This window comes from Cyprinodon tularosa, unplaced genomic scaffold (assembly GCF_016077235.1).
Source record: "Cyprinodon tularosa strain WSP-4 unplaced genomic scaffold, ASM1607723v1 ctg275, whole genome shotgun sequence".
NCBI lineage: Eukaryota > Metazoa > Chordata > Actinopteri > Cyprinodontiformes > Cyprinodontidae > Cyprinodon > Cyprinodon tularosa.
This window is the reverse complement of record NW_024038980.1, coordinates 819577-830187: the sequence shown is the minus strand read 5'-3', so window position 1 is coordinate 830187 and position 10611 is coordinate 819577. Positions and strand designations below refer to the sequence as shown.

Here is a 10611-nt window from a genome sequence, read left to right as displayed (position 1 = left end):
CGTAACTGGTGGCAGGTGCAAAACTGTTGGAGACACCCTATTTAAATGATGGTTTTGCGCGTTTTGTGGTTTGCGGCATGGCGAGTTTGGACAGCAGAAGGCGCAAAAGGAAATTCGACCCCATGGAAATGGAGGTGTTGGTGGATGAAGCCAACAAACATTTAAGTGAGCTACAGCAAAGAAGTGTGCCTGTCACACAGAGGAACGCTATTTGTGAACAAATCTGTAATAAAGTAAACGCTGTTGGTGAAACCTTGCGAACAGTGGATGAAGTAAAAAGATACCAGGATATTAGAAGGCAAACCAAAGAAAAATTGGCATATAACAAAACATCTGCGAACAAAAGAGGAGGGGGCACAGTAGATGAGATGCCTCTGACCAGCATTGAGGAACAAGTACAGCTGACGCTCTGTGAGGAGCACATCACTGGAATTGCAGCTCCAAAATGGCAATGCTGGATAAATGTGGAAAAAATGCGTTCTCTGCGTCTCCTTGCTTCATTTCGATGTCTCCTTCTTGCGACAATAACCGCTGCCATGTGTGCGCAATTAAGCATACAGACCATTTGCACCTTCTTTTGAAACGTGTTAAATATAGAGTCAGATACCGTTAGCAAAATTGCTTTCAGGTTTGATAAATCACTTTGCGAGTGCTAAATTAATATATTTACATGTTCTCCTCCCACAAGACGCACTTTTGCGTGTAAACGCCCCATATTGCATATTCATTGCAGAAAAAGTACTAAATGGATAAGAGGCGCTATTTAGCACGTTTTAAAGACCAAATCCTTTTAGCACGCTGTTGATAGATCAGTTTGTACATTTTTTAGCGTGCGCAGTGAAATAGCTCACGTTTTTATACACGCAAACCTTTGATAGATCCGGCCCTCTGTGTGTACAAAATGACTATAAAGTCTCTCTAAGTCTAATTTGAACTGTAGTGCAGAAGATGTTTAGATGTTTTAAAATCATGACTGAAAGAAGCCATTTTTAATCATAGAATTTATAAGATAAGAATACAATAAATGTTTTTGTGACACTCTGTTGCTGTTCTGATCCACCCTTCAGCACACCAGTTCCACTGCAATCAGCTCTTACTGGTTCTGTTTTCACCTCATATAAACCCTGTACAGATCAGCTGCCAGTGCCAGATTGTCTCTAGCCACCTGCACAAGCATTCCAGCATTTCTCATTCAGATTGTCTGTCTGTTGGACCTGCCTACCAGCCTGACCTAGTTTTGCCCTTACCATTTACCTGACCCTGCCTGCCTGTAAGTACCGGATTCTCCCTAACCTGTGTGAAATCTCTGAGCCTGCCTGTTATCAGATTTGGACCTGACCTGGACTTCCCCTCTTGGATCACCCTACCTGTGCTGCCATTGGAAAGCTGCCTCTCAGTGTACGGACCCAGACCCCTCTGGATAACGCCCCCCGGAAAACCCTGAACGGAGTGTCTGCCTCAGTTTCCTCCCAAACCCTGGACCTAGTTGGATTCCATTACCGGATCAGCTCGCCGACAGCTCGCCTCCCCAGGCTTTGAAATCCTGCAATCAGGTTATTGATCCAGCTTCTCTCTCTCTTGCCCGTTACCATCAGCTGATCGCTAACCTGTTGTCTCTGCCACAGGGGATTTCCTGTTTAGGAGCGAACAGCGTGCCCCGACTCCCCGCTCTTGTGTGCTTTTTAAATAAAGCTTGTTTCAAACGTCACTGAACTGTGCTGTTTTGAATTGTGGGTCCAGTTTCTGAACGTGACACTTTTATTATCCCACAGTTAAAAAACCTCAGGTGTGTCAAACCATGGTTTGGAATAATCGCAATAGTTTTTTTCCATGGACTCTCCAAACTTCTTCCAGAGCTAAGTTTTTGCCTAGGCAGCTGCCTGAGCAGGCTGGGCCTCATGAAACCGGCTTGCTGTTTAAGGAGTCCCACAATGCTGCCAGGCTTGGTAAGGCTCCTTGACGGCATTTCTTACTGCCGGCATCGCTTACTGACGGCATCCATCACCGGTTTTGGGGATTACTACAACATCAGTTACTGTAAACCTTATTACCACAGCTACGGGCAGACACATCGATAGTGGAGACAGAGAACATTGTTCACTCAGACTCCACATCTCCAGCGTTCCCTAGAATCTGGGAAAAACTCTCCCACTGCTGGAAACTGAACATACCCCTGACTAAGGGCTCAACCAGAAGTCACTACTCTCTTGGGCATGCCAAGTCTGTATGTCTTCCTCCTCTTCCAGTGTATCCAGCTCACAACCAGGTGGTGATAGGCGGACAACTCTGCCCCTCTCTTCACCAGAGTTTCCAAGAAATGCAGCTGAAGGTCAGAAGATATGACTCAAAGTTGGTCATGTTAAACCTTCTAAAGTGGAGGTCTTCAACTGGGGTCCGCGACCCTACGGGGTCCATAGAGGGACTGCATGGGGGTCGCGAAAGTTTTGGTTGATTAGACTTTTTGTTTTATATTCCCCCTGCAATTTTTTCCTCTAATTGAAATTTCTTTAAATACAAATTAACACGAATTCAACACACTGCAGTAAACAGATAAATGGAGGTAGAAGATGTCTTTCAGTCATCAATGCACACATTCAGCAACACACAGGAGCTCATTCAAGCTGGGCACTGGGATGTAAAAGTATAATCAAGATATAATTAGGTTTATCATAGTCTTTTATATCTGTAAATGTAACATATCATTTTCTTCATCCAACAATTTAAATAGTCTCTTAATCACGCTTGTTTAAATGTAACAAGTGTGAATAACCTGGATTGAATGTAAGGTCTACCAGATCTTCACACATGCACACAAGCCCACAGTACCCTTCTGTCCGACCCATATCACCCCCTGTCAGCTGCCTTCACTGTCATGGGGACCAACCCTCACTGTCTGATCAGGTTTCTTCCACCCCCAGTAGCTGCAGCATCCACATGCAGTGTTCTTCTAACGTATAACTTGAATTTAGTAAGATGTTCTTCTTATCTCAGTTTTTAGATTGTTATGAATAGAATGAAGAAAGGGATAATATCAAATATTCTCTTTATCTACCATAATAATGTGCTCTGCACATCTTGTTGATAACTTTAAAATCAATTGTGTTAAATGCAAAAATCACAAACATGAATGACATAATGAGGTAAGTAAAGGTGTAGGGGAGCAAAATGTTAGGTAATGCAGGAAAGAGAAGGACTGGAAACCTGTCCAGGGGGTACCCTCCACCTTCCCAGTTACTGTTGGAGACAGACAACCACCTCAACCTTGACTTTCCAAGGATAAGTGAGTGTAGACGATGGATTGATAGATGGGTGGAGGGCAACCCTAAGACTACACAGACATACACACGTCTAGCTTTTCACAATAATTAACAGTATTATTTTACAGTAACTTTTAATGTAGTTCCCCTATGATATCCTGATGAATAGCTGTAAAAACTTCAGATCTAACAGCAACTGAATCTTATTCTATGATAAAATCCCACCATTAAAAAGTTCCTTTTATTTTAAAACAGGTCTGTAATATCACTGCAGCACAGTAAAAATGCAAGGCTTTCATTGGATTCAAACGTGTCATTACAGTGAAGTGCTCTATATAAATACACAATGGATCTTGACACTTCTTGAATGGAGGGCACAGTTTCCCTCTTCAAGGCTGAAAGGAGAAGGTAGTTCAAAGGTTATTTATTTTGGTGTTATTTAGGTTTCTTTTTTAATACTTCTTTTTTTCATTTTCATGTATGTTAAAAAAGAACACAATTGAAGGCCAGGTCAAATAAGCTCTGCGTGAAGTGTTGAGGGACCAGGACATACAATGACAAGTAGGTTACTGGAACAAAAAGACAATGAACACGGGAATATAATAAGACACTATTGGAATGCTGCTACTCCAGTAACCCTGACCAAAGTGGTTATACAAAAAGACCATGGGCAGTATGGAAGCTTCAGTACTCACATTCTGAACTAACAGCTAAACACTGAGTACTTCAGTGTTCAAACATTCACAAACAACAGCAGATTTAACAGTTAGAGTGCTGGAAGATCCAACAAATGCAAGCAGTGGCAAATAAAGTTATAAGGTCAGATGAGGGCACCACCATCAACTCCCATGATATTCGATACCAAGCACTGATGATTCAAGAACAACTGACTGGGAGGATTACTGACCTAAGAAATAAAATCATTGCTCAGATGAGAACCTGCAAACCCAGTCTAGCTAAGTTAAGTAAGGTGTTACCACATGATCTCCTGGTTGATGTGAATACAGCACTAAGTTCCATACACTCTGCGACCATCACAGAAATAAATGAGCTGATATACAGTACAGGATTAGTGATCATTACGTTGCTTGGCCAAGACAAAGTCTAAATAAGAGGACAATGTCCACCATGCCAGAGAAGGTTAGAAGCCAAAATCAAGGCAAAGCGGAAAGAAGTGAGCCAACTTTCAGAACTCCAGAGAGGATTGTCTGGCAAAGGAAAGTTGCAGAAATACAAACAGATGTCCATCCCATAGGCCCTGGAAACTGCCAAAAAAAATACACCAAGCCTTGGCTGCCCGACTGAAGAGGTACACCAAAGAGACGGAAGCCAGGTGAATAAACTGTCTGCTCTCTACTGAACCACCTAAGGTGTACTCCCAGTGGTAGGTTAATAACACGTGAGCCAACCCGCCAAGGCTGGACACTGAACAATACTGGCAATGTATCTAGAGGGAAGAAGCATTACATTACAATGATACACAATGGCTAAAAGACCAAAAAGCTGATCACGCAAACCTCCCTGAACAAGGTCCTTTGAACATCACAATGGCAGACCTCAAGCAAAGACTCTCAGGTATGAACTGGGCAGCACCAGGCCCAGACGTGATCCACTCCTACTGGCTGAAGAACTTAGACTTAGACTTTAGAATTAGACAAAGAAACTGACTTTGCTTCATGAACTCCTAGCAGCAAAAATGTCCTGGCTGTTGTAGAGCAGGACCCACCCTGAATGGCTGACCAAGGACCGAACAGTCCTCATAATGAAAATCCGCAGAAGGGCAAAATCCCAACCATCTATCAGCCAATAACCTGTCTCTCCACAACAAGGAACCTCCTGTCGGACATCATAGCGGCAAGGATAAGCGGGGACATGGATCAATACATGTCAGAGACACAAAAAGGCAGTGGTAAAAACATCAGAGGAGCCAAACACCAACCACCAACACTACCAACAAACTACTACAAGCCACCAGGATCTACAGCAGGGATATTTGAATGTCTTTCTGGCTGGTGAAGGGTGGTTGGATGGTGTTTTTATGACGGGGACTTTAATCTGTTTACATAGTCATCCCAAAAACCTGGTCCCTGTATGGTAATGTTATTTTCTTTGAGCCGGGGTTAGGTTTAGGACTAAGGTGTGAACTCAGTTTAGGTTAGGGTTAAGTATATGTTGATAATAATTAGTGTTAGGGTAAGGGTCTGGCTTAGGCCATATAAAATAAATGCAAGTCAATGAAATGTCCACATATGTCACAAAAACAGGAAGTGTAGAAGTGTGTGTGTGTGTGCGTGTGTGTGTGTGTAGATCAGAGTGAGGACCATTTTTCCAATTCCACCATCACAGTGAGGACCAGTTGTTTTAAAGTGGACATTTTGCTGGTCCTCACAAGGTATTTTGCTAATGGTTAGGTTTAGGGCTAATGTGTTAATTGGGTTAGGGTGAGGTATGAATTGCTAGGTTTAGGGTTAGTTTTAGGGTTAGGGCATAGAAAGGGTTGAAAATGACTGAAAATCAATGTAAGTCAATGAGTCAACATATGGTCCTCACTACATATAGTAGAACAAACAGGTGTGTGTGTGTGTGTGTATGTGCATGAATAGTTGTATTTCTCTGTGATGCACTGCTATGTTCAGGGTGTATCCGCCCTTTTGCCAATAAAATGCTAGAGATTGGTACCAACCCCACAATGACCCTGATGGATGAAGCAGGACATATATATCACAGAAAGCAAATGAGGGTATACTGCTGTATGTTTCAAGAATATTGCTGTAATCGATAGAGCGAAGGCCATGCAAAGCTTATCCAATTATTTATTGTAAATTTACAATGAAACTTTTGCAGTGTAGTTTTACAGACTTATGGACTTATTTACTTTCATTCGTTTTAGACCCTTTCTATGGCCTGAACCTCAAACTAATTCACATTTTGTAGCTCTAAACTAACCCCTAGATTCGACAAAAAAGTTGGCACCAAAAAAAAGGTAATTATTTTGCATTTAAACTCACAGGCAAAATACAAATAAAACGTTCTGAATAAGCAAGTACACACACAAACACAAGCATGTACAAGGTATCAAAAACATGATCATGAATGCAAAGCCTCACACGGTGAAGGCACACCCAAGGAATCAAAGATGGATATTTTATATACGTGGAAAGAAATAGGAATACCCAGAGAGAAGATAGAAATTCCAAGTGTAAATTCTCCTGGCTTGGGTTTGTACCAAAGACCTTTTTTAAAAACACAATCATGTCATCATCCAGCAAATTGTTTCAAAACACATAACATTATCAATCACAAGGGCCTTTTTAAATATTGTTTTTCAACGTGTCTTGCCATCCATCTTCTCCTGCTTATTAGTCAGGGTCACAGTAATCTATGGGGGAAAGGCAGGATACACAGGGCAACAGAGATACATACAAGCACACACACACCTACAATTTAGAGATACCAATTAAACTAATAGTCATGTTTTGGACTGTGGGAACCCAGAGTACCCAGGGGGCACTCACAAATGCACGGGGAGAACATGCAAACTTTATGCAGGAAGCCCCTGGGCTTGGGAGAATCAAAGGAGCTTGTTGCTGCAAGGCAACAGTGCTAAAAACTGTGCTATTGTGCAGCCCTCATGTCTTGCCATAAACAATAAAAAATATATATTAACGAATATATATTAACGTTAGGTAAGATTGATTAACCTTACCTTAGCTTCTCAATGATTGGGTCATAAAATGTGGCCTTAACCCATGGGATATGCTTGTGCTTATTTACTGCAGTGAGCTGACAGGGGTTAGGATACATCCTGGACAGAGTTGAAGTCCATAACAAAGCAATATAATGCACACACACACAGGGCAGACAAACATGCATAAACAAATGCATACATACAGGTCATTTAAAGTTATGTTTTTGGAGTCCAGAGTACCTGGAGCGATTCATTATTCTTGGGGATAACTTGCAGACTCCATCTAGAAAATTTCTTTCTGAAAGGCAAATAGCTGCATCGATATGAACAAAGTAGTTTAAAATGATCACTACATGGTTGTGGGTGCGGTAGGAGATTATTCAATGACTTCTTTCTGTTTGTATGGCATTCTTAATTCTAAAGTTGGTCATGCTTTTTTGACTCACTTGATAAAGGTATGTGGAAATATTTGACACAACTCATAAAATATGACAGCAGAATAATTGCACACCAACATATTTATTATGCACTAAGGAACACCAGTTTTAACAGTCAGATTCAATGTATAAGTAACTACAATTTGCAGCTATTTACTTGCTGCTAAATCTGAATAAAAAGATCTGTGCTGCCACCTTGTGGGCTTTTCTCAACATAACAGGTCAGTTTAGCATTTCAATTCAATGTGTTTAACCAAAACCAACTAAAATTCAAAGTTATGAGCAGCAACAAACATTACTACAGACATCTTACTAATCAAGTGTAAGGCTTTACGGTTTTCTTGTCTTCTTGGTTTTTCTTGTCTTCTTTGCCTTGCTTGTCTTCTTCACCTTTTCTGGGAGGTCTTGTAAGTGCTGCACGGTCTCCACCATAATAGCAGCTTTGGTCTTCATTTCCTCCTTCTTCTCTTCTTCCAGACGCCTTATCTCCATGATGTCATTGTACTGCTTCTCTAGGACAGGAAATGATTTCTCCAGCTCCATCATCTCCCCCTGTTCTTTGTCATAAACCTGTTGACTCAGCTCCAACTTGGCCTGAGAAAAATGTAAAAAAGACATGAAAAGATGAAAAAACAAGGTGTGTTTTTGAAAGGGCTCTTAGAAAAAGCCTGTTTGGGATATAAGAACAGCGATTAAAATAATCACTATCAGCCAAAACTTAACACAAAAGTTTACCCTCTACTGAGGGATATGTCTGAAGATGAATGAATGGTTTAAAATGTCAACATAATAACATTTAGAGATAAGTAGAGGTTTGCAGCAGGACATTTGTTGTGGTTTTTACCTGGAAACTAGTCATATCCTTGTCAAACTGTTTCAGAAGGTCCTTAATTTCTCTTCTCATCGATTCATTTTTCTGTCACAAAAACAAAAAAAGCAGTAGCAACAGCAGTCCAAAAACTGGAGTCTATATATACCCCTTTTTACTATTACAAATGTTTTAAAAGCTAAGTTTAATAGAATATTTTGTGACACACCAACATTGGGTTATTGTGAAGTAGATGGAAAAAGATAGTGTTCAATATCACTTATTTATTTATTTTTTTACAAGTAAACATGTAAAACAAGAGCGCTCGGCAAACCCCCAGTTTTTAGGGTGAAAGCTTTACAAATGCAAAGACAGAAAAAAAGCAGTCTAGATCTAGTTGGATATGAGAATAAGCTTTTTTTCAAATCCTGCTAAAGATTCTAGTTTAAAATTGGGGTTTGACTACTTCAGAGTTATGCACTCTTATGTTGGTTTTCCCCCCAAAAAAATCACAAAAATGCATGACTCTCTGTTGGTGTAACATTAAAAATTCATGTCATAGGTTGCAGAGTAGTATAAGTCCTGAAACTTTCTCAGCGAACTCACCTCATGCAGACTCATCTGTTTCTTCCAATTTTCTTGCCTCAAGGTGCTGAGCTGAAGATCCAGTTCAGCCGTTTTGAATTCGTTTTCCTGTTTTCGTGTTTCCTGTTTTCGTCTTTCCTGTTTTCGTCTTTCCTGTTCAGCGAGTATTTCATCCTTAGCCACTGAAATGTTCTCCTCTTGCTTTAACTTAATGTCCAGCTGTCGGAGCTGCAAGAAAGGCAAAAAGACAGAACAGGTGAAAGTATGTTTAATGTGTCAAACTAAACTGTTAAAGAGAAGTTGCTTACAAATTTCATGTTAAAAGCTCACCTTTTCAGTTAGTTCTTTCAATGTTGCAGCTTCTTCTGCTTCCGCTGAAATCAATTTGTCCAGAACTAAATCAGCCCTTGGATCCGGTTCTCTGTCAGAACGCGAATATTCTACCCAATATTTGTGATACAACTGAAGCATCCTGATGATCTTCTGCTCGTATTCACCTGCTTCCATAGTAATCTGTTTTTTTAAGCCTAAAAAAACATCCGGATGTAGCTGGAAAAACATAACGACATCCTTGCCTGATTTTACTATGCTCCCTCTAAGCTGAAGCAACTCGCTCCTCTTTGCTTCATCTGTCTCCTGCTGCTGAGATTCAAGCTTTTCCAGTCTTTCCACTGATTCCTGATGCATTTGAAGGAGCTTTCTCAACTCTTCGTCAACAACAGCAGACGAAGCACAAAACTGGAGGATGCTGGGTAGAGCTGCTACAATCTCCATTTCGCTGGCGCAAGTTTTCAAAATACTTGAAATCATCAGAGTTTCAGAAGAGAGCCTCCTTTTTGCGATCATGGCAGAGTCGGCCTGTAATAAAAATATTGCCATTATTAATACATTTCAACCTTGTTATTATGGTTACTATCTTGTGAGTTGGGATCTGCTTTAAACTGAGAATATAAGTCATTAGGCTATACTGCCAACCCATCTGGTTTTTCAATGGGAAATCATTTCAACATCTATTATTGGACTAAAGTGGGACAAAACCAGACCAACCCAACACAGCCCAATTTTTAGCCATTTCAGGACTAAATCAAGATTATGGCGGACCAACCAAATTTAGCCTAAAAAGCAATGTCTAAATGACGTCTGGTGTTTGGGGGGGTATTATGATGCATCATCAATATAAGTTTCTTATTGGCACGCAGGGTGAAGAATTTTATTTGGCTAATTTTCTATGCTGTTTATCATGTAGTAACGGATGTAGAAGGATTTTGTACAAAGGATGGTGTAGAAATGCTCATTTGTTTCTAGGTTTTATCATTCTGTCAAAACAGTCACACATGTGAGGGTTACATTAACAAATGTTGATCTAGATTTTTCTCATTTGACTAAAAAGTTTGCTTCTGATAATAGTATCAAATTTATTAAATAATTGCCTGTTTTAGTACACATTTCTATTAAAAAGAAGAATTTTTAAAAATAATTTATGACATTTTCATTAAGCAATAGGAACACATTAAATTACATGAAATTAACCCACTGATTCCACAAGGGTTAGCCATTCCTATTACTTCCAATGGGAGGAATTATGTTTATAATATTAAAATCTTAATTCCAACACAGGTTATCTGAGATTTCAATACAATAAAAACATACTCATATACCTTTCTTTCTTTCTTTCTTTCTTTCTTTCTTTCTTTCTTTCTTTCTGATAAAAGCAAAATAACAGACCTACCATTACAGTCGCTCCCGATGGGTAATGTTTATTGTTGCTATGACAACACATAGCAAAAACGGTTTCTAGCCTCGGGTACAAAAAGAAAGACCACGGGACTGTCCGAT

At 40.1% G+C, this 10611-nt stretch overlaps 1 protein-coding gene across 2 annotated transcripts; it reads right to left on the bottom strand.

Annotated features, from left to right (window-relative positions):
- Nucleotides 1-7445: 7445 nt before the first annotated feature.
- On the bottom strand, nucleotides 7446-10611 carry LOC119786539 (golgin subfamily A member 6-like protein 22). Of its 2 annotated transcripts, XM_038289979.1 has the most exons (6): nucleotides 10505-10611; nucleotides 9106-9633; nucleotides 8914-9003; nucleotides 8797-8883; nucleotides 8227-8298; nucleotides 7446-7976 (listed from the first exon to the last, which is right to left on the bottom strand). In XM_038289979.1, the coding sequence occupies exons 1-6, from the start codon at nucleotides 10553-10555 to the stop codon at nucleotides 7713-7715; spliced, it is 1092 nt and encodes a 363-aa protein (XP_038145907.1). In that variant the 5' UTR covers nucleotides 10556-10611; the 3' UTR covers nucleotides 7446-7712. The 2 variants fall into 2 exon arrangements, with proteins under 2 accessions (XP_038145907.1, XP_038145906.1); XM_038289978.1 differs by having other exon boundaries at nucleotides 8797-9003; nucleotides 10505-10610.